Genomic DNA, 23,800 nt, shown 5'->3' with positions numbered 1-23,800 from the left:
TTTATGTGCGAGATGAAATAACTTATATGCCAATTTTCCCTGGTTTTGTTTGGCTTCTCTTTGGACATTGCCATCGCAGCATAAATACAACCAAAGATGAGACTTTGCGGCATTTCGATGCAATGCACGGCGAAGAAGGAACAAAGCAAAGCAACACGCACAAAATCGCAACATCAAAACCGATAAGCCGCATGTGTGCGCGCGCGTAGTTTGTTTCGCGTACGCGTCGGTGACAGCAATCAATGTCGCGCACGCGAATCTTCCGTTATCATGTTGCGTCGACTCACGCGGCGTACAGCAAAACAAAAAGTACCGCAAGCAGAGTGCAGTGTGCAGGTTTTCAAGATTCCGCTCATGTTGATAACACTCTTCACCGGTGCTGGAGACCGCCGGAAGCTGCGTGGGGACGGAATTTGGTTTCCTCTCTACCTTTTTTGTTGGTTTGCGCTTTTCTCTATGCTACGCGGATGTCCCTCTTTGACGGTGGTACCAGCTGCATTAACAATTGCAGCAAGTACCGACAGACGCACACACAGAGGACCAGTAAGATGGAACGATGTGAACCGGTTCATCTCCCCTGACCCGAGTCGCGATCGTGTGTGATCGTGATTTCTGCGTCGAAATTCAAAGACGCACTGCTGGATGGGCCCAAGTCGAGACACTTTCCTTCCAATTGATCTTTAAAAGGGAATCAACGCGACAATAATCGAAAGCCCAACATATCGCGCAATGTGGCGGCGTGTCCGGCTTCGCGATATGTCACCAAACGGTGATGATAAACTACGGGTAAAGAAAATGCCTTTCTCTACACGCGCTCCTTTTTCATGCCAAGCGGCGTCATTTCCAAAAAAGGGCTATTCTCTTCCCCGCTGGCCAGGCCAGGGTTTTGGCAAGGGAAGGGATGAACGATAAACACATATCAAAAAGCAGCCCCGTCGTCCGGCAAAAGTATCATCGCAAAAGCAAACACGCAGTGCAGAGGCTCCCGGTGGGGTCAGTTCGTTCGACTGCTGGAGCGAATATAAAAATCAAATTTATGCCATCTTTTAGCTGCGCAAAGCGGACGATTGAAATCGCAAGTTGGGGACGTCTGTGTTGGGTCCACTTTTTGTTGCGTGTCATGCTGCCTCTCTGATTTTGTATATTATTTTAACGACATTTAAGATCCAAAATCGCCTCTTCTCCGTCAAACTGGGCAAAGGAAGCAAGACGCGAATGACACACGAGGGAGGAAATAAGAAGCCGAGATGACACGACCGACACGTTTGCACACAAACCTGCTTCTGCCGTACGGGCCGGGCTCATGTTGCCGTGCAAACAAAACCGGCATATATGCGCCCAGACTGAGGGTGTCATCTCGAAGACGTTCTCTGGAGATTGTCGCGCCACATACTTCGCCGCCCGGGTGAACGTGTTTCGGGACGAGCGAGCGGCCAGATAAGATGGTGCATACTGGACGCTCAGCTCAGATTACTTTGCAAATCAAATAAAGCGCTCAAACGGGTTTTTCTTTTATTTTACACACAAAATTCCGTGAAATTGAAGATTGTTTTGTCGCTGCTGGGTGGATGTGAACGATTGGAGCTGTTGAAAAGTAGGTTTAATTACACGCGATCGTTCGAAGAATCTATTACGCTGTGTAACCAGTTTTCAAAAACCTTTCGAGCTTGAAATGAGCCATTTTACATGAAACGCGACTTTAACCGCAACGAGTACTCGAAATGCCGCCATAGTGCCGCCAAATGGACTCTCGCTTTCTTTACTGCTTATCACAAACGATTTAACGGTTTAACGCCCGAAAGGTTGTAAAAACAGAACATTTGCCTATTGTACATCGCGCAACGTTCATTATCAACTCCTTCACGACAGCGTTATCACCTTCTCCAAGATCATTGTGCCGATGGCGAACTAGTTCGTAAAACCCGACCAACCAACCGGTACGACGTCCTTAAATGCGCTTCATAACCAAAGCCACCTCGTGCCGTCGTAAAAACGGTTGAAAGATGAACCATTACCATAGCACCCGCACCCGTTTTTGGTCGCATTTTGTCTATCTGGCACTCCGAGTTTTACGATGCACACCCCTTGTCTGTCTACTGGCAGTGGTGGCGTTTTTTTCTAATCAAACCTCACGTTCTAAGTGCTGCTGCTGGAACATTTGCCTGCGATTATTGTGATCATAAATTTTCAGTTCAGTTTGGAGAAATGGCTGTTTCGGATGCGCACAAAATGTAAAACCACCGTTGGTGCCGTGACCAGGATTGGACCTTTAGCGCGAGAAAATTGCCCAACCGGAACGACACGTCTTTCATTAGCAATTCCAATCGTATCCAATCGGTCGCTACCTTCACTACCTTCCTCAGCTCGCAAAAGTGTCCTTGTGCTGGACATATTCATTTGGAGCAATGGTAAAAACGTTTACCGCACCCGGATAGCCCCCGGGAAATGGGACGAAAATCCACACCACCGCTTGTCTGCATTTGCGCTCCCTCTTTCTCTTCAGCCGAAGCTGGGTGATGGGAGTGATGGGAGCGCTGGGAAATCGTGCAAAATTATCCCCGCTGCATTCTGGTGCGGTACGGGGCATCTAATCCTGATGGAATCCGTTTGCTCTTTCTCTCACACCATTCGAGGGATCGTTTGCCACTTTGATGGATGACCCAGTTTTATCTTCCACTTGAGTGGAGCGCCTCAGCTGTGGGTTTCACGCCAGCTTTGTGATGTGTCACTTTGCCCGATGTTCGAAATTAACTTCACGCAGCAGTAGAAATCGTGAAAAGAATTTTCCCAATGACAAAGCGCAATTCGTTTCACATTCCTGGCACGCTCCGAAGTAAGACATTGGCCGGGTTGTGAGAGTGTATGGGTCTGTCGTGCTCCAATTATTCAAGCGATTAATAAGCGTGATTGTTGTACATCTTCTGGCAAAAACTGAATTCTTGCTGGTGGAACTGAACCTCTCCTGCTCTCTTCAGATATGATGGAATTGGTAAGCATCGTCACAGCACAGCACAGCTTCTTTCCAAAATGTGAAGCGAAATATAACTTTTCCCATCAACAGAGTATGTTGTTCAGTTCCACTTTCCCTCCACTCACTATGCATGCAGTAATGCGATTCATTACTCAGTTTATGTCATTGCACAAAATGAATTACAATATTCCACTGTATGCATTATTCCGCGAAAATATGATCCGCTGAAAGCTTTTGGTCGGTTGCTGTGCAAAGAAACTTGCGCTTGAAACCCAATTTAATGCATTCTTTATCTTCCTCGCCAAAGCAGCACAGCAGGAATATATAGAACGCTGAACCAATGCTGGCAACAGCAAGCAGCGGAGCAAGAGCAAAATAAAACTCCAAAACTTTGTTCGCAATAAATCGTGCCAGCGAAAGACCGGAGAGTTCTTTTCCATCGCACTGTCACATATGCCACTTCAAGTGTACTTCCTCCATCAAAAAGGGATTGCCAAGACGTACGCGAAATTGCCAAATCCTACGGCGAACGGCAAACCCCGGAGACAATCCACAAATCCATCCATCCCAGCGCGGGATCCAACTCAAACGGACTCGCGAAAAAGTAGCATTTCTACGACAAGTTTTCCACTCGTGTGTACGTTTGCCGGATATGGTGGGTTCCATTTGAATTTCGTTACAAATTCATCATCACAGCGCAGTGAGCACACTTCCTGCGAGTTTGGAAATGCATTCTATACGCCGGCATGGGACGAGAACGAATCAAATCCAGCTAGGAAAGAAAAAAAACTGTTTCGGGTTCACAGTAACGGATGAAAATTCGCTATAAGGAAGCCACCAACGCGTCGTATATTGCGAATGAAATGGAGCGAAAACCCCGAAAGCAATATGTCGCTTTGCTGCAAGCTTCGTCAGTTGATAAAGCATTCAGTGACAAAACGGTTCCATGCAGTCAAATAAGTGCAACCGCCCCTGGGATTATAGGTAAGGAGCCTCTAGCTAGGGATACTGTCAGCAACCAATATCAAAAGTAGGAGTAGGAGGTACATACTACTTCTATCCATCGTTTTGCCAAAAGTTTAATACTATTACATAGTATGATTACTTGCCCTTGTCAGTACAAGATACTATTGTTGAGTTATGAAAGAAATTTGTCCTCGCAAAATCATCCTTCTGTCATCTAAGGTGGTTAACCTTGCAAACAAAATGAGCTAGTTGGTAGTGAATACGCTAGCTATATATCAACATTGCAGCCTAAAGTGGCCTTAAAATTAGTAAATACGCAATATGTATCAATGTTCTCTCTTTTTGTTGATGGGCTATAAAGTTTATGTTCACAAATATGTTTTTTTTACACAATTGCAATAAATCATAATCAAGGCACTCGAACGAATCTTTAATCGTGTTGAATGTGTATGATTGAATGTTAAAAAGTTGCATGTTTAAAAGTCCGATTGGTTCCTTTATCGTTCATCATCATGTCACAAACAATGCATAAAAAGTAACAACAGTTGCTAACAAATTAAATTAGCAAAATAAAACCACAGCTAACCAGTGCAGCAGACTCTGGGCGACACGACACGTAAAGTTTTGACAGCGCAGATATACTAACGCTTTGTAATTCAAATGTCGAACGCAACGAATGTCCTTCCCCTGCCCGACCATCAGACTGACTGCCTCATAAATAATACAACAAGATGTTTTTCTCGCTCCAAAGTTCAGGCGCCGGAGGGTGGAAGGGGAAGAGGGGGAAATCTCGCATCTCGAGGCCGCACGAAACATGTTTTCAAAGACAATAGCAAACGCGCATGAAGTAAATGGGACAGCTGTGCACGCGCGTTGTAGTCAATGTGGACAGTTTTGGTTCATCGTTTGAGACGAAGAAAAGCGCAGAAGAAAGGCGGAAATATTTCGAATTATCGAAAAATATGTAAATGACTAAATTTATAGCGCCCAGATGGTGGTCGAAAGTAGGATCGTGATTGGAGCTTGTTTCGTTATCGTTTGCTCCCTCCCGGGCCGGAGAGGCGCGATATGGTCGCGAAAACCATCGTGTAAATGACACTGGCAAAATCGCCGTCACCCCTCGGACCGAGGCAAATCTGTTGGACCAGGCTGGCCTAAAAATGGCAAAAAACAACCTGCCCAATTTTATGCTAATTACGTTCATCCACGATCGCGGTACCATCTCGTCCGTGGGGCCTTTCTTTAAGCTCGGACCCACTGGATTCGTGGTCGTGAAAATCTCCAGTAAACGTGGGAGGATACATTTGCATCGCCCGGGAAGGATCTTTCCCCCTCGAAAACAGCCTGCATGGAAAGCGCTTTGAGGGTGGTGCTGGTGGCTTTTGGTCAAATTTATGTAGCTCAACGCACAAAGCGTTCTAGAATATTGCCGGCCCGAAGTTTGGCAACGGTGTGTGGTTGCGGTTTATACAGGACATTAGGGCGGGCAGCAGATGCGATGTTAATATTGAACCTGTGTCCCTTTTAGCAACTTTTTCCCTTTGGTTTATAGCTTGCTGCTAAAGGTAGGGTGGGAGGCGAACTTTTAGCGAACATTTTCTAAATAAATGTATGTTTCGTCTCTTTAACCGGTCCTTCATTTAGAAGGAGTAACACACTATCTGGTCAAAATGTTTCGCATTTTACAACGTGCTATTGCATTCCAAACTGCTTCCCAGACTACCAATCACGTCTGAAATGGGAAATTAGAAGTAAAACTGTCAACATAAAGCGAAAACCAATAAAACACTCCATGCCACAGACGGATTTGAGCTGCAAAATAGATACGCTTTGGAGTTTGAACGTAACGAAACGGGATACGAATAACCAAACACAGGATTACAATTCTTTTTTTTCCGTTGGCTACAAATATGCAGACATCCGAAAAAAAGCTCACTCTCCGAAAGGCAAACAATCATTAGCAAATTCCGGACCTCAGCTGGTACTACTGCTACGCTACACTGTTGTTTGCAGTAGTGCGGGATCGACAGTTTAGCATTTCCGGCAGTAAAATTTTACCACTTCCGGCGGGAAATGCTTTCCCAGTGTTTTACCAGTGCACTGCAGGACCACCGACAGACAGGAGGAGGATGATAAAAATAACTCACCAGCTCCCTGAGTTTTAAAACGCTTCGCCTACACAAACAGGATCAGGAAGCATTTTTTTGCTTGCTTTTGTTTTTGGGCTGAATTTTTGGACGTTTTTCCTAAAATTTGTGTTGATTTTATGCCTACCCGCGCCGTCCCGTGCTGGATGAGACCGTACCATGCCATGTACTGAACTTTTGCCAAACACAGCCCGATAAAAGGTCATGAAAACATGGCGGCTAGATAAGTTTTGTAGGTGGAGATAGAGTGAAGTGGTGCAGCTCCATGCACAACGGGACAGCGGATAGAATAGCTACGCAATCCCCCCCCCCTACCCTCCTCCCCCGGTAATGCAAATGCCATACTTTCACCCGGTGGTGGTAGTGTTTTGAGAACGTGATGAAAAGTCTCCCAAACACGTCGCGTCGCCCACCGGCGAACTTTTGAGCTTGCAAGTGGCCCGGGCGTGAGGGAAAACAAATCCCAACGCCAGCACGTACCCGTGTTTCCGTTACAAAGCGAAGGTGTGTGCGGTGGGTGTGGAGGCAAAAGCCGTGGCAAAAGGTTAACCTGCGGCATGATAAGGTATGATTCGGATGAACGCACTCGGTGATAGAGAGATGTCATTCAGTGTTGCTGAAAATGTTTATTATTAGGGCTTAAAAGTGTTTCGTAATTTCCCTTCGCCACGGAGAACGATTCCAATAAGCACAATCTGTGCTGGCTGTAGCAGCATGCCAATGTAATTACGTATCAACTCTCACCTGCCTGGGAACGTGATTAAGCTTTTCTACGAAAATAAGGCATTTCGGTGCGTTGGACAATTTCCATGTAAGAGAACTTATTTGGTTGTTCTTTCTTACGAATAAGATTACAACGGTTAAAACGTACATTGCACCTAGAATGACGTAATCCTGTTGAAAGAACTTATACTTCGTTCTGAAGGATACTGTCCATCTCCTTTGCTTTTGAGCGTCCAATTTAGCTGCAAATCGCAAATGAAGCTTATAAAATCACATCATTTTTACGATGGACGCTACTGGCAAACCAATCCTCGGTCCACATCGATCCCACACCCCCACAACGCTGGAACGCATGGAGTGGCTTCAAATGCATTCACCTAGTTGGCTGTTTTTGGATGCAAACACTGAGACCAACCGAATGCTAACCAGGGGTTAGGCAAAGGGGCGAATTGGAGGAAAGCACAATCGAACGGTGTTTGTGTGAGGGTCGGCGACTGCAAAAAGAAGAAACGGTGGCACATAAATCATAAATTTTATTATCATTTCCGGCCAATGAGTAGGATAGCTGGGCGGCGGCAGGATTGAGGGAAGCACGTCTGGCGCGGCGCGGATGGCTCGGCACAGGTGCTAGGGTGCCTGACGCCGCCATACCGCCACAAGCCGCCATGGTGGACCTGTCGAACGATGAAGAAGGCAAAAAGAGCGGAGCCCAATAAACATCCTGCATGAAAGAGCGGCAGCGAGGCCGGAGTGCGCGCGCGTGAGAGAGAGAGAGAAGAAGAGCTCGCGCGCGAAAAAAGCTTGTTCAGGCCCCATTAATCTTGATAATACTTCTTGATTGGCCAGGATGGATGGTGCAGTGTCTGGGATTGTTTTTTTTTGTGTGTGTGTTGGTTCGGTCCTGTCTGGCTGCTTCTCTTCGCCACTGCCAAATATTGGGCTCTTTCGTAGGTGTGAGAATCACTTTATTTATATCTTTTTTACTCGCTCCGGGTTTTGGTGATCCCCCCCCCCCTTGTCGCCACTTTGCCTACACCGTACCGTGCCACCGCCGGGAGATGGCCGTAAATTCCAAACTCGGGAAGAATTATGCCTGTTTACGATCGCTCATTTTTCCTCTGGCCCGTACGATTTGCAGTGTCCCGGTACGGCACGTGGCAGTATATTGATTTAGTTAATTAAGGGCGAGTCTATCAAAGGGGGGGTAACAGGCTTCTATTGGGATCGAGCCATGGGGAGAGTATGAGCGGGAAATCTGGGGAAAATATATCACCCAGTGAAGCACGGTCGCCCGTAAAACGGCACGCTGGAGGAGGCATAAACCTAGCAGCGAATGGTGCTGAACCGGCTAATGTTTAGTGGTTATTAGATAGTCAATGCTGTGATCGTCTCATTTCGTCGAATAATATTTCCGAAACTAAACATTCGCCAATTATGAAGCAGCAGCTCAAAAATAGAACCTTCCCAAAAGTACTTGCACGGTTGTTGTTTGTCCAGTCGAGTACGGGGAAAGAGCGTCCGACCTTCCGGGAACGTGTTTTCCACCCAAACGTTGTGCGCTCAACCGTGCGAAGATGGCAGCTGTGTTGTTGGGACCAAACGAACAGCTTTTCCCCGATCGGGGAGGTCCGTTGAGTGTTCAAACGCGTTTGAATTTTCGCTCAATAAGGAAGGTGATTTGTTCAATTTGTTTCAAAGCATAACAGTTGAACCTTCCGCGAAGTCGATTCGGTCGTCGCCGAAGAACGGTTTTTTTTTTTGTGTTACAAACAAGCCTCAGAATGTAAAGCCTATAATTCGAATTTGTGTTGAATATTTACAAATGATTATTTTCAATACAATTTGGTTTTGCTTGGTTCATCCATCACTTCAGTTTATTCTCCATTGCGTTGACCCGGCTTTATCGCTGTATTCCATCATCTTAAGCGATTTACTGTGACAGGTGCTGTGATGTGCTGTCCCGCAAATCTGATTGTAAAGTGACAAAGATAAAGCTGCATTGATCTACCACAAACGATCTTCTCAAAGGTAAGCGATATGAAACATAAACTCTTCCCATCGTGCTACGGAAATAATCCCCTTGTTTACCGAATCCATGGGAATGAGTAATTTCGCACACTTCTTCAACCTCGAATTGAGCACAGTACATCACTGTTTTAAAAACACGTACTTCGAAAATGTTAAAAACTGAAACACAAGTCCCGTTTGAAATTAAACCTACCACTTCATTCAACGGCAGGGCCGCATTCTTTCACGCTACCACCACGCGCATACAAAAATGTTCGAAATGCCTGGAGTGAACAACAACAGGAAGAAACAAAAAAATTGTTTACGCCACGAAGCAAACTGGATGGAATATTTTAATCCTCCAACGTGATCCTTTTACGTGCGTATCCTTTTTCACCGTGCAATACGACGATTACTGTGCACGGCCTAAAAAGTCCGCATCCGCAAAAGAATGACGCGAAACGAGCGGTTTTTACCCTCCCTCCTACCAACAACCTTTTTTTTTTACTTCCTGCGAAATATTTCAAATATCTGCTTTCTCCCGTAAACCATTTGCTGTCATGAAACTGCATCTTTTTGCTTGCTGTTACCGCATGTTTACTTACCTTCTCGCGCCGTTTGCACTACGTGCAATTCGTTGCACCAGGAACGATTGTCGGTGGCACGTGCCAAGGAAAGGTAACACTGATCCAGGAAAAGCCTGCTACGATCCCTTGTCTGTTTTTTTTCTTGCTCACCTACCAAGGCTCCTAATCTTGTTAGCGTTGCTGATGTAACCGCCAAACAGCGTACGAAGACGAGGCCGTATCCAGCAACCACGCTGCCGTCGTCCACACGGTATTTACCACTTACACTATGCGTCGGGGGCCACACTATTGCGCCTCACTTCCTTGCCAGGATGTTTCGCATTGCTTACCCGCTCACTGCACACTACGGGGATGCATTATTGCAACCCCGCTGCACCAGCCCCGTAACAACACGCCACTCTAGTATTTTGCGACCGATGCACTACCCCCAAGCACCTGCCAGCACTCAGCTTGATGCTCTTTTACTCTCACGTTCACACAATGAATCAGCTCCTATGACCGCTTTTGTAGCCTTTAATTATCACAATCATCGAACACTGGCTGAAAATAACTACATGAACTGAAATAAGAACATTGTAAAATTATAACTACATGATTAAACAGTTGAAGAGCGTCTGGGATAAGATAAACTACCAACAAGATTTACGCACCGGTGCAGGAAAATGGGCACTCACGGTCGAAACCCTGAGCTGAGAAAATGAGAGATCTCGGTACTCATTTCATGAATTCGCGTCTCTTGAGCTTTGACATGAATAGGGCCGAAATGTTTTAGTATCACGTAAATGCCTACAGCATCGTGAAATCATTTTCCCGGAAAATGTGCTATATCGTAAACATCTTAATTTTTACTTGTCTACTTTTTCGTCTACATTGAACCGTTCTACGAAACTCTCATTCCTCTTTTCCTCTCACACACTTCCACACACACACACGTACAAAACAACACATGAATGGTACGCTAAAGTAAACAATCCAAGTTTTCCCTCACGCACTCATGAAAGCACAGGAGGTTTTCTCACCCTGTGAACCGTTCCGGTCACCAAACACACACTCAACAAGCGCTTTTCCTCTCGCCGAACGCTGGAGATGGCGTTTTTCTTTCTTCTTACGCTTCTTTCGCTTGCTTACTCTTTCACTGTCAAAACACTGGGTTTTGGGCACCGTTCATTCACTCTCAGCTGCATCGGCTCGCTCCGTCTCTCTTTCGCTCTCAATCATTTTCCACCAGTAAATCCTAGCATTTGCACCCACCTACGTCTCACCCACCGGCACCAGCCACTCGTGTTTCCACTCGCGAGGGAATCGATTTTCACGTTCACGCCAACACAACCCACACACAGGGACGAAATCGTTCGCTCGGAATTCGGCGTGACTTTTCCGCAAACACTTTTCCACTTCCCGCCCACACCAGCTGTCATGGAGCTTACGCCGTGGTGGTGGTGGTGGTGGTGGTGCTGGTGGGAGCAAGTAGAAAATGCTTCAATATCGACATTCTCTGTGAACTTTCTTGAACTTCGCGCTGCTTTTTGGGATGGTTGTTTGGTGTGGATGGAACTGGACTGGGGGAGGAGCGATTGCGAACAAGCGAACAAAAACGATGCAAAGCAGCGATGCTGCCTGCCACGAAGCTGGAAACAATATGAGCTGAAAAGTTAGTTTGTTAACATACTTTTCATTTCATTTCCCGTTCAGAATGTAATACGATCGCTTTATCTTCCACGAACACTTCCCTGCACACTGAGGTACACGGTGGTGCCTTTTTAACCTTCGGAACCAAAGCATCAACAGCAGCATTCTAACCATTTATTCACAAGAGCATCGAGCGCATTGTAGCATCCCTGGCACACATTTACTACAACACTGCCCCCGCTAGTATCCTTTTTCTAGGCGTGAGTCGTTTTTCGCACGGCTTTTTCGGGAGGACATGCCTTGCATCCTCCGCACAGCTTCACGGGATGGAGGGCGCCACATTCCAACAACCTACCATCATATGCACACGTACAAAACCGCACTACCGACCACCCCTTAACGCGTAGCTAGATACACACACGCGCGCGTGGGAAAAGGGCTGCGCTGGAACGCAACGGCGCGATTGAACGCGCGACCAGTGAGCGTGTCGCGAAACAGAAGAGGGGATGGAAGAACGCTACTAACGCGCCAAGACCGAACCGAAACCGACCACTTCGCTCGTCTAACTAACCGACCGCTAGCTGACAGCGAGCACGCGAACCTGACGCCCAGAAACCGAGACTGCGCCAAAGGTACCCGAAGCTGGAGCGCACACAGCGCATGGTGCGCGCTCACTTGCTGTATCTCACTTGCTGGGGGGGGAGCGATGGTGACCTGGTGAGCAGCGTGGGCTCTCATTCGGGTGAGTAAGCATCAAGTCCTTTTGCAATTACAATCATTGACTGATAAGCCACAACGCATCACAGCTCCACTGCAGAGAGAGGGAGAGAGAAAGAGAGAATGGGAAAAAGATGAAGAGAGAGAGAGAGAGAGATAGAAAGAGAGAGAAAGAGAGAGAGAGAGACAGAGAGACAGAAAGGGAGAAAGTACAAATTCATTCAAATATGCTGCATTCGTACGTTCTGTCATAAGAAGCGAAACCATAGTGCATTTTAAATTATGACAATATTATCGCATATACCATACAAAAGCTAATATTTCAAAAGATCACTTAATAAAAAAGTGCAGTGTCATAGTTGCTTTGAGTACGTCTGTTAGTTATTACACATTTATTCTACATTATTGAATACTTCATAATTACATATTTTTATCTTTTAAACCACTTAAAACATCAGAGCATAGAATTTATCATCATAGTTTTTATGTGTGGCGTGACCACAGTGCAACGGTTAAACCGCTGGCATTTGAAGGGGTAGGATAGTCACTATGCCACACACAAAACAGACGTTTGCAGGGGTTTTCGGTAGCAAAAATAGTACAGACTAAAATAAAAGATACGTTAAAAGATATAAGATCCAAGCCAATATGAATTGTAGCGTCGTGAATGGTTAATTTATGCTCTATTGTTAAGCAATGCCGCCTTTTTGGATCATCCCCCTTAATAAAATAAATTTAAAAAAAACTTAATGATTCATATTTCTGGATATTGTTATCGGAAAATTAAAATTAGTAAATTAAGTATTGATACGTGCAGGTGCTTTAATCTATGTATAACCATTTAGGATTATTATGTACAACACAATTTACTATTCTTTATATTGTCAGTTTTCTCAAAAAATGACAGGAAAACGCAAATGTATTAAAGTGTTTATAATGTTGCATGATTATTGTAACTGTAATAAGTTTATAAATGGATGTATTGGTTTCCAATAAGCCCTTGCTAATAACTAGCTCGTCGATTTTGAAACGATCTTATCATTTACGCCCCCGAATACATGTTATGTTATACATTGTTCATTGATGTGTTGCATAACTCTCTGGCAAAGAAGCATACACCTGTGTTTACATCACTTTCCTTTCTAAAATATGTTAAAAAATGCAGTGTGATATATGTTTTTAAACAACCCTGTTACCTCAACACGTTACCTTTTTCGTCACCTTTTCCAATGAACGATATCCTCCTATGTGTTTTCTTTTATGTCATTATTTCATTCGTAACCGCCACATTTCCAAAATGATATCTAAAACGATAATATTTCATTTTATAATAAATACTTTATTAAACAAGTGATTGCTAAACAGCGTGAGATCGCTAGCACAATTATCCTGCGATGTGCTTTGGCGGCGAAGCAGCTAGCGCAGCCTTAACCGGCTCTGACTGCCCGTGGGATGAGTGTTGCTGTCCCTGGGTCACCTTTCCAGCCGGGACTGGCACCTGTCGCGTGATGTGATGGAGTGGCACAAAGTTACGCTTCTGGTGGAACGACGGATGGAGAGGGTTGAGCTTCGGGGCAATGCTTTTCGGAATGTACGAGCGGTAGTCCTTCTTCGGTTCCTGCAGCAACTGCTGGCGCAGATGCTGAGCGGAGGGAGTGATGGGATGAGCGAAACCATGCGCCGCGCCTGGATGTTCGACTTTCACGTGCAAACGCTGGTTATTGTACGGAAGGGCCGTTTGGCGCTGCTTTCCCTGCTGGCGAGAATGTTCCTGATGGGAACCGACATTGTACGTCGACTGCACCACGTACTGCTGGTGCGGCAGGAAGAGCTGCGGCTGCTGATGGTGCTGTGGAGCTGGTGCCGTGTACTCTGGAGCATGGTCATATTGCTGGTGGATTTCCTGCGATGCCGGGTAGTGATGGCCACTGAGTTCCACCGAGTGTACGTTTTTCAGAGCGTGGGGGAAAACGTTTTCCTGTCCGGAGCCACTTGGATAGGATCCATCTAATCCGGGAACCACCAGACACAGTGCAACCAGACAACTTGTCAGCAGCTGCAACGGGAAGTAAGAGTAAGTCGATGCCGCGAATCAGTGAAAGGGAAACCGCAGGGATGGAGAAAGGGGAAAGTGTACGGTTTGATAACCGTGTTTGTTTTATGTGTTGCCAAAAATCAAAGCCAGTGACGATGGTCAAGCAGCCGGAACGAAATAGTTACCATTTCACCAGCCATTGCGTTCGCGAGTTGTGTTCCAAGCTTGGTGGGGTGGAAGGCTTTGCTATCAAAGATATTGGACCGTTAAGAGAGCTGCTCAGGGTTTGCACACGGGTTCGCTACACGACCAGTAAGGCACGCCGACGACGCTATTACTACGCTGAAGAGTGTTGAAAGTGAACTGATGCTGCTACTGGTTATGTCCGGTGGTTTTTATACTTTGGTGGCTTTTAACCTGAACCCCATTGGATCGACACTCCACGGTCCGCGCGGATTGGTCACCGCAAAAGCGGAACGCTGTAAATCTTCTTTATACAACTGTCGTGCCGGTCGTGTTTTAATTGTGCGCATCGATTCCGCCAAAAGCAGGGGAGCTACGGTGATAAGTGCGACCGCTTAATCACTTGCCCTCCCCTTGGTGCAGGCGCGTGTTTTTAGACAATCACTGTCAATAAACTGTGCGTAATCGATTTCGATGAGGCTGCGAGATGTAACAGTGGCCAGGACTTGAAAAGAAATGATAACTTGTGCATTAAACAAATATTGACACTTTTTTCTTGTGGATAATAGACATTAGGTATCAGTAACTCTAACTATAGAGCCTAACGTAATTCCTTTGTAGATGATCGATTAGAACATTAGCTATCTGATAGTTTGGTGTCATTAGCACTGCGTGGCTATACCATCAACGCTAGATGTCTACCTTCTATTTGTAGTTCTGTCTGATTGATCTACATGATCATCTCCGCCTACATATGCTTCATTATACAAAGTAACAACAGGGTTCATATTTGTTCCGATCTCTCCGAATTAGCTGTTTGCAGTGTAATAAAGCAAGATATTTATCAGGAGTACAGGAATAATGCCTTGATTTGTTAATTTCCACTACTTGAAATGTGAGGTCACAGAATGTCTTGCATGAAACAATCCGTTGACATGATTCAAAAATATTCAGATCGCAAGCCTTCATTGATCAATTTATCAGCAATTGTAGCCCTCATTACTAATATTTATATCCGCAATGTAGGAGGTGCTGTTACACATCCGAACGATCGACAGCAATTCCTGCCTTCTATTACTCCAAATTAGACACAAACTACCCACAAGCTACTGTAGCAGTCTGCAGATCTTTCTCCTTCTCTAATTTGCATGTAATTGCTTATTGTTTGCACTTTTTCTCTTTATTTATTTGTTTATGTTGGAGCCATCGGCCGAGGCGGCCCCGGACCAAACAAAAGCCACCATCGCCGGACGACCCGGAACGAATTAAACGAATCTGGGCTATCGCAGCGTGTACACAATCCATATCGCAGAGCAGGGGCTGGAGATCGAACGGAGAAGGCAGGGCGCAGACAAACCTGTTGCTGCTGCCTGCAAATGATGCAAAAGAGCAACGAGCTGATTGCGCTGAAACGGTACTCATCTCCCATCATACCAACTGGATAGTATGCTTCTCCTGCTCAGCCATAGTCTTTTTCAGCGAGCGCACCCTGTAGGCCCATGTTTTATGCTCCGTGTCTCCGTGTAGGTTCGGTTCCTTTTCTTCTCTTTCTTACCGTACCGATACGCAATTCTCCACTAACACAGGCGCACAGTGGACCCGCTCTGTGGAGAGAATCCGCGATCGCGGTCTGCACGATGCCACCAACACACCATTCTACTCGCGGGGTTTTATTGCCCACGAACAACACCTGGCCGCTGGGTGCGTACGGCAGCGATGGTGTGAAGTATCGATTCATTCTAAACTCACCTGGGCTGAATCATGCACAAGAAGGTGGCAGGAGGGTTTTCTTAGTGCTGTTTTAACTTTGTGAAAGCGTGTGTGCTACTGTAAGCTTAGTAAAGCTTGTCGACATTCCGAGCAGCTTCAAAGGGTAAGTAGCGGACACTCGTAATCACCTGCGTGAAGAGTGAGTGTGGTGCGAGCGCTTGCGTCGAACGCAACGCATCCAGGTTATGGTCCTGCGAAACGGTCATAGCCCAATCGAGACGAGCTTCGCTGCAGGTGGTGGTAATGGTGTCTTCCAGGCCCAACCTGCTGCTACACACCTCCTGCTCGCTTCCATTCATGTTCCAGCGTGCCAGCATAAACAAGCATAAAACATGCTCACCAACACCCATACACGCGCAGAGAGAAAGAGCAGCAGCAAAGACGGCGGACAGCCCAAAGTGCTCACTCACACTAACCGGCTGCATTCCCCGACAGACGGAACCGTTACACCTGGTTTCCGAGGCGCTGCCGTTTTCTATCTCACACCCCTATCCCGAGTCCGTAGTGGTGGGGAAACATTTCGAGAAGAAAAGGTGTACCGAAACCTGTTGCGTTCATTTCCGCGCTTGAAGATCGAGCGAGCTCGCGCCTGCACGTTCTAATCTTCGAGCGAGTTCCTCCAGCCTTATTTGCCGTGTGTCTACCGTCCGGGGCACAGGATGGACGGGAAACTGCGTCGCTGCGTTCGTTGTGTTGTGCTTCGATTGATCGCTAACTAGCAGTCTTGTTTGCAACTGACCTGAAGAGCCAGCGATCTCGTCTCGTCTCCTCATCTTCTCACCACCACTATCCAAAACGTGGCAGTAGCATAAACGCGCTCGCTCCCAGTATTCAGTGTGCCAACGGAACGCGACATATGGTATAGTAGCAGCTCATTTCTATGCACAAAAAGGCTATCTAGGCCCCTTTCCGTAAAGTTTATTGCGCACGTTTGTGGGACCCAGGAATCGAAAAACCGATAAAAGTGTCGTTTTTTTTTTCTTTCTACAAACTCTGTGCCGGCAAGAACCGAAACACAAGGCAACAGAAGGCAACAAAACAGGCCGTTAACCAAAATCAACACTGCGTGACGGAACCATCCGCGTGCGAAGATCGTGTGTGTGTGTGTCTGTGTGTAAGACTTCTAAGTGCCTGGTGGAATAATGTGTGTGTCTGTGCCTGTACCTTAAGGTGGAAGTTGTGCACACTCGAAACCGACTGGGGAACAAACCTAAGCCCCTATGTCCTCTTTAAAAAGTCGCTGTGATCCGTTTTCTATGGAACGATCCGAATGTGATAAGAGGCAGCAGTTTATTAACCCGGCGAAGCGTTTCCGGTGTGATCAGTGTTTGTGATTAGCGATCGATCATACGTTCGCGAAGAATTCGGAAAGGATATGTGTGCCTATGTTTTGATGACGTGAACACAGAGCCCAGAAAAGCGGAAAAAGGCTTCTCTCCCACACTTCTGCATTGGCCCTGAGGCATGCCGGATGTGAACTGTGGTTAGGCCGGACTGTTCCCCCATTTTGACAGAAGCGGTATGTGCGAACAACAACCAGGGCTAACCACAACGGACACTCTCCACCCATGGTCTGTGTCTTAATATTTGCAAGAGACGGTAGGCAGACCAAACAGCGTTCGCCGACGGCAGCCAGTTGTAGCAAGCTCTTAGTCTGGAGGGATCATCATACTGCTCGATCTCTCTCACCTACGCCGTGTTTGGAGTGCCGCCTGTTGGCAGGAAACGAAACCGGGGCTACGTAATTATCCGGGGGGGAACGCGCGTACAATGCTGGGAACGGTTCGCATACTACTTATACTCCCTGGCGCTGGCCTCTCCAGGTTCGTTGTCCCCTTTTAATCCCACCGTCTTTTTCCCTCGTACGCGCGGCTTCTCGTGCTCTTCCGCTCTGCCACACAAATGCCAGCCCGAGTCCATTCGCCTTGGAAGATGGGGTTGCCACGGTTGCTTCTGTTTTTAATAACTTTTCCACATCAAAATCACTGGAATGTGAAATTTAAATCAATTGTTTGAAGTGAAGCAGAGAGTGAAGGCGCTGTGGTGGTGGTTGCAGAGGGTTTGGATTGAGCGAGTGAGTTGTTGTTGTTGTTGTTGCTTCTTCTCTTCTGCGCCAGGGGTTTCACGTTGGGCTCATGTTGCTGTTCATCCTCCCCCTCGTTTTCTCTCCTTTGGCCGTTCTTTACGGACGAGCCCAACTGTAGTGGAACAGCGCACCCTAACCAGCCTGTCTGTCCCTTCGCCACCATTGCATTTTTCGTGCCATCTCTGCGTTGGCCGTGTGCCATCCACACGGCACACGGCTATTACTGTGCGAACCCTGACCGAGGCAACAAGCACGCGCGGCTTTGCTGCTTGATTGGACAGTGCATTTTCAAAAGTGCAGCTATCTCGTGAACTGTCCCCAACGCCAGTGCTCAATATCGCTTCCCCGCTAAACGGTCGATCAGTTACTTCATTCGTTCGTTCCGCGTTCGTTCCAAAATTCTCAAATCAGCGCAACGAAAGTAATCGTGCCGCGGGCGAGCGCGCGCGCGCGTACTCCCTCATCTTCCCATGCTCAATTATGATTGTCTGGAGCCCAACGAATCAGTGAAACGCGAGTGATTAATAGCTCCGGCGTTGTCGTTCGCACGAAAATTTATTCCAAATTAGCACACCCGCGTAATTGGATGTGGTGGAATTCCAGCCATGGTGGCCCTTCTTTTTTTGTTGGTGCTGTACGCGACGATTAAGTGTAATCGCGAGTGATGTTATCGTGATTCCCGAGAGCTAGAGTAATTTCCGATCGAGCATTAAGGAGAAACAAAGTAGCTCAACACAAGAAAGAAGATGCGCGTTAAAACGCTGAGACAGATTAAAAACCAGCGGGGACATCGTAACCACCATAGCAGCAACAGTCACCATAACCATAGCCATGCGGCAACCAATGGTAGTAACCGTAGTTGTGGCAGTACCCTCCCCTGATGATCATCGTCAACCGTTTTTAACCTTTACTGGCACTCTCCGATCTGGTCCGAGGCACGAGCGGAGATCGCCGAATTTCTCACGCACCCACGCTCCCGCGATCCAAGTCATCTATGGCTCCATTTAAACGCGCTTTTAATCGGGCTTTTGCCTTACCCTTCTTCTTCTTTGTAGCGGCGATTGATGCGCACCACTTTTCCCCCGAAAGACTGAACGCGCTAGTGAATTGCATGAATCCACCGTACAGAATGCCACCACAACCGCTCGGTGCGTACGGTATGCAGCATGACCATCACTCCAGCATACCGGGCACGGCATCGACGGAGGCACACGTACTGAACACACCGCTCCGCACCCATTCCTCCAAGTTTCCGGTAGGTTTTGAGCGCGCTCACGATATTGCTATCTTTGCAGTATCAATAAATCGTTCCCCTATTCCAGATTGAACGGGAACTGATACTGTCGTCAAACAAAAATTCTTCAAAAATTCCACTCATGCAAGACAACAGAAACACAAGCCTACCGGCATTGTTGAATCGATCCTCAACGTCCGCTATCGGGCCGGATCTGCCAGTGAAACAGACGCAAGCATGGGTAAGTGGCATTTGTTTACTAAATAATCTCATCCATTATTTATAATTTTCTTTCAAACTTTGTAGAATCAACCCCAGATGGATGTTATACATTCGGCCGTTGCTGGTTCGATGCCACGCACGATCGTGCGCTTCCCGGAAGACGTGACGGCGCTTGCCGATCGAGGCGATGGTAGCTTCCAGCGGGATAAAGACGCCACGACGGTAAAGAAATCCGTCACCAAGACGTACCACACTCTGAAGGACCTCATCTCGTCCAAGTTCAAAAAGGATGCCAACGAACAGAGCGACGAACTGAACAATGTGACCTCAATGCTGCATGGGCACCAGTCGAACTTGGATCAGGGTCAATCAAGCAGTCAGCAGCAGCAGCAGCAGCAACACAGCGGCAACAATCAGAGCGGATCGTACATGTACAGCTCGGCCTCCGACAACAACTTGCTGCAGGCACAGTCCAACCTAAACGTGTGGCCGTCCGGCAGCCAAACCAATTCCCCACTGTACTATCACAAGAAGTTCTCCGATCCGGCGGAAAGCTTCGGTGGATCGAAAGCTCTCTCCCAGCCGCAGCTAAACATGGCCAGCGAACAGGGCAGTCGTAACACGCAGCACGTGGTCAGTATGCTGCCGGCACCGGTGGATGGTACGGATAGTGACGATGGTGGCTTTCGCCAGCACAGTGTCAGTCGCCAGACGAATCAACCTCTGCCGAACGGATCTGGACAGGGTCAGGGAGCGGCGATGCACGCTAACCGGTCCACACCACAGCAACCCGCCTACATCCAAAACTATCGTCACAATCATGGCCAGCAGCAACAGCAGCAGCAGCAGCAGCCACACAATCAGCAACAGCAGCATCTACAGCAGCAACATCACATGTCGTATCAGCAGGCTGTACATAACGCCAAACAGCGAGCTGCCATGGAGGGTGGCTCGGGTTCGAACATGCAAACATCATCCTACAACACAACGGTGACAGTGGGAGATCAAAGTGGAGGCCATCATCATCATCCGCATCATCATCATCACCACAATCAGGGGGAGGCTGGAATGCAGAAGCACACAATCTCGGTCGACATAAACAGTGGCTCGTCGGTCAACATATCCACCGGAGAGTCGCACGATGCCGGAGCGTACGATAAAAATGGCAATCACTCGTCGAACGTTGATTCTGGTCGCGGTAGCTCCTCCATGGCTACTGCCAGCGCTGACGCGGTGATGGAGAAAAACAAAGTCAAATCCGACGGTGAATGGGTAGGTACAGTTAATGTGGCGTTGTGGTTTTCAATATAAACTTGGGTTTTTCATAATTCGGCAGGTCGATGTAGTTGATGTGGAACTTCGAAACATCCTCGAGCCGGGGATGAAATCGTTGAACCTTCGACCCGAGAGCACCATGTCCGAAAGTGCCTCATCAATGTCCCCACCGCTGCCGCCACTATCGCCGCACGAAACGTACAACCACAGCGTTGGGCAGACCAGTGGCAACACCCAGACGAAACCAAACAATGCTTCCAAGCTACAGAAGCAAGAGTACGGCACGGATACGTACAACCGGGCAAGCAAAAACCCGCAACCGATCGGTCCCTCGAAGGGACAACCCTCTCCCAACACGATACAGAACTACATGAACCATCTGAAGCTGTCCAGCAACAAGAAGCACGAGCAGAACGCCCTTAAAAAGCACTGTAAGTATGCAAGCATACGTCTCAATGTCCTCAATCTATTCCAATTTCTATTCCTTCTTTCCCACGAAACAGTGTTCGGCTTAGATACGGATGTTGCCTCGGTCACCAACACGACACGCTCGCTCGATCTCGAATCACTGCTCGGTGGTCCGTGGGACGGTGCCCAGTCCGTGTCCGAGTCGGAGACGGACGGTGGCGGGCTGCAGCAAATCCGTAACCAGCTCGAGGGCCTAGAGACGATGTACAGCGAGGTGCTGAAGATGCTCGGCAATCGTATGGCCACGAACGAGTCAACGCTGCGTGCGAATCGACGCCGACGGCACGGCAGCATGTCGTCGCTACCGTCCAGCTCGATCAGCGGCCGCCCGATCCGGGACCGGCGAAGACTGGACGAGCGCCGTAAGGTGCGTGACATCAAGGGCATCAACAAGCGCTTCCAGCGGTTGGAATCGCACGTCGTCACGCTTGCTCGCAGCGTGGCTCATCTGTCGTCGGAGATGCGCTCGCAGCACCTGGTGTCACAGGAGCTGGAGGAGTTGCGCAATGATCTCGCACTGCTACGCTCCCAATCGATGCACAACCTACCGATGAACAGTAGCGGGAATGCGGCGAACGCTTCCTCCCGGGAACCGATCAATCTGACCAACCCGAAGCGGGTCAAGAAGTTGACCAAGTTCTTTGGTGAAGATCCACCGCTGATGAAGCTGTTTCTTAAAAAGCTCGGCTACGAGGTAAGCTGTTCACTAACGAAACCTCCCCAGCCAACAAACTTACTCAATCTGTACTTCTTCACAGAAATATGCTCCCATCTTCGAGAGTGAACGCGTCGGTATGATCGAGCTGCCGTATCTGGGGGAGGAACGGCTGCAGAAGATGGGCATCCCGCTCGGGCCCAGACTGAGGATACTGCAGGAGGCGCAAATATCGCTGTGTCGCGATACGACGCTCTGCATCGTTTGAGCCGCGCGGATCGTACGTGGTTAGGCTGAGCCAAAGAACTAAAATCGGAAAAGCAAATACACACACACACACAGAAGTATTTTAGACATCGCGTGAAAGTCTGCTCGGTGCAAAAGATTAAGGTAATGGGTGGGGAGAGGGAGGTGCTAGTTCAACTCAAGTCTCTCTGGCGTATTAGTGGTGGTCTGCTTATCGCGCCCGCAGTCCAGTGACTAGAAAATTACGGAATTAAATCTCATTATACTATATAAGCAACACATTATCGCCCATCGCTTTCGTTTGGTGAATATCACAGCAATATTTTTTGTCAAAATACACACTGTTCTTCCTCACGAATCGCAACGCACGATCTGAAACCAGCAGCCATTGACCTTACAAAGATTCCAACACTCAAAAAGTGGAACCTTTCCTCGGTGCCCATCGCCCGCGATCGCCTATTGCTCGCAAGACCTCATTTGATTACAGGAAAGCGATTAACGCCTGCGCTGCAGCTCGATCCTGATAAGAGAACGCCAAACACACGGCCAATTCATTGGAAAGACAAACGATCGGTTCGGAACTCTGAACAACGCCATCTGCCTCGCTGATGATCTGTTGGCTGCCATGTCAGTCTTTACTGATTGCTAGCAGCAGCAGCATCACTGTTGGCGTGAGTCCGTGTGTTCCTTCTCAAGTGAAAATGAAGTACTTTCAAACAGTCGCTATTGTGGCATTGTGCCTCAATGTGGCTTGGGCAGAAGTAGTAAACTTTAAGAAATGTCCCGGTGAAGGTAGAGTGGCTCAGAAATTCACAATCCTACAAGAGTTGTTTGTACGTTAATTCCATTTCCTTTCCGACAACAAAAACAGAGAAATGTACAATCCATGAGGTTTCGATCTCGCCCTGCCCGGAAGCGGCGGAAGGAGTTGCCTGCACCGTGTACCGTGGAACGAACGTTAGCATATCGTTCGATTTTACCCCCGGTATGTGCGACGATCAATGTCCAGAACCATTCCAATGTCCAGTCGTTTTAATCTGGTTCCATCCTGCTTCGTTCTGTCGTTTCAGAGTTTGCCGCAAACGAGCTGACTGCCGATGTGTCCTGGACTCAGCCAAACTTTGATCTGCCCTTCGTTGGCATGGACACGGCAGCCTGCAAGTCTACCAAGTGTCCCACGGTGTCCGGCACTCGGCAAACGTACGCCTACGATTTGCCCATCAAGAAGTCTTACCCTCCGGTAGGTAGTAAACGGTATAGGGAACCATAACTTTACTTCCATTACACGAGGCCATCTTGGTGATTTAACTTCTTCCCACAGAAACACTACGACGTGAAGTGGAAGCTGACCGGCGAGAACAGCGAATCATGCTGCTTCATCGTGCAGATCAACATTACCAAGAAGAGCAAGCGCACTTAGGACGTACCATTTTGGAAAGGCTACTAAAACAACGCTGGTGGGACGACCGAGTACAACTCCCCCCAAAAAAAATACATTCAATTATGTCCGATCAATGCTTTATTAGCCATTAAAGTGTCCACACACGCGCGCGCTTTGACGATAGTACAATAGAGGCGATGTAATTACTTCCAACCATGTGTAATAAACGATGGAGTTCGCGCAACGGCGGTCAATAAAATGGGCCACACATCAACCTAATCTTTAAACTTCTTCTTCCCTCTATCACGCTGTGTGGCTGCCCCCAGGGCACACCCCACCAAAGTAAACATTGCCCGTAGCGGCGGACCCTTAACCTTGACATCACCAAAGGCGTCCGGTAGCGCGTGAAGCGCCTTCCAAGATCAGCTTGCTGCTGCTGCTGCTGCTGATGATGATGATGATGGTTCACGCGCACTTCCAAAAGGTCAGCGGTGCGTG

At 47.7% G+C, this 23,800-nt stretch overlaps 4 protein-coding genes across 13 annotated transcripts in view; 2 read left to right on the top strand and 2 right to left on the bottom strand.

Moving 5' to 3' along the window:
• LOC1280355 (beta-1-syntrophin) overlaps window positions 1–11,628 on the bottom strand; it is a 100,000-nt gene extending 88,372 nt beyond the window's left edge. Inside the window, exons 1-2 of one of the 4 annotated variants that reach the window (XM_061659321.1) lie at window positions 11,386–11,628; window positions 9,420–9,941 (exon numbers count right to left, since the gene is read on the bottom strand). The gene's annotated coding sequence lies outside the window, so the exon portion shown is untranslated. Of the gene's footprint in view, window positions 1–9,419; window positions 9,961–11,070 lie in introns of all 4 variants that reach the window. The other 3 variants (XM_061659320.1, XM_061659318.1, XM_061659319.1) reach the window with 3 other exon arrangements.
• LOC3291563 (transcription factor mef2A) overlaps window positions 1–22,198 on the top strand; it is a 114,666-nt gene extending 92,468 nt beyond the window's left edge. For 2 of the 7 annotated variants that reach the window (XM_061659313.1, XM_061659314.1), the window contains exons 3-8: window positions 18,877–19,076; window positions 19,144–19,296; window positions 19,362–20,549; window positions 20,614–20,983; window positions 21,056–21,714; window positions 21,779–22,198. In XM_061659313.1, the coding sequence (XP_061515297.1) occupies window positions 18,877–19,076; window positions 19,144–19,296; window positions 19,362–20,549; window positions 20,614–20,983; window positions 21,056–21,714; window positions 21,779–21,943 (2,735 nt within the window). In that variant the 3' untranslated portion in view covers window positions 21,944–22,198. The other 5 variants (XM_551836.3, XM_061659315.1, XM_061659316.1 and 2 more) reach the window with 5 other exon arrangements.
• LOC133393632 (uncharacterized) lies at window positions 13,066–15,321 on the bottom strand. Its single transcript, XM_061659324.1, has 2 exons — window positions 13,968–15,321; window positions 13,066–13,803 (listed from the first exon to the last, which is right to left on the bottom strand). The coding sequence occupies exons 1-2, from the start codon at window positions 13,980–13,982 to the stop codon at window positions 13,132–13,134; spliced, it is 687 nt and encodes a 228-aa protein (XP_061515308.1). The 5' UTR covers window positions 13,983–15,321; the 3' UTR covers window positions 13,066–13,131.
• A 331-nt stretch (window positions 22,199–22,529) lies between the features above and the next one.
• Window positions 22,530–23,581, top strand: LOC1280356 (MD-2-related lipid-recognition protein). Its single transcript, XM_320203.5, has 4 exons — window positions 22,530–22,713; window positions 22,793–22,906; window positions 22,992–23,161; window positions 23,243–23,581. Exons 1-4 carry the CDS (start codon window positions 22,530–22,532, stop codon window positions 23,339–23,341), a joined length of 567 nt encoding a protein of 188 aa, XP_320203.5. The 3' UTR covers window positions 23,342–23,581.
• The last annotated feature ends 219 nt before the right edge of the window (window positions 23,582–23,800 follow it).

This window comes from Anopheles gambiae, chromosome 3 (assembly GCF_943734735.2).
Source record: "Anopheles gambiae chromosome 3, idAnoGambNW_F1_1, whole genome shotgun sequence".
NCBI lineage: Eukaryota > Metazoa > Arthropoda > Insecta > Diptera > Culicidae > Anopheles > Anopheles gambiae.
The sequence above is the reverse complement of the archived record's forward strand: the minus strand, read 5'-3'. Positions and strand labels throughout refer to the sequence as shown.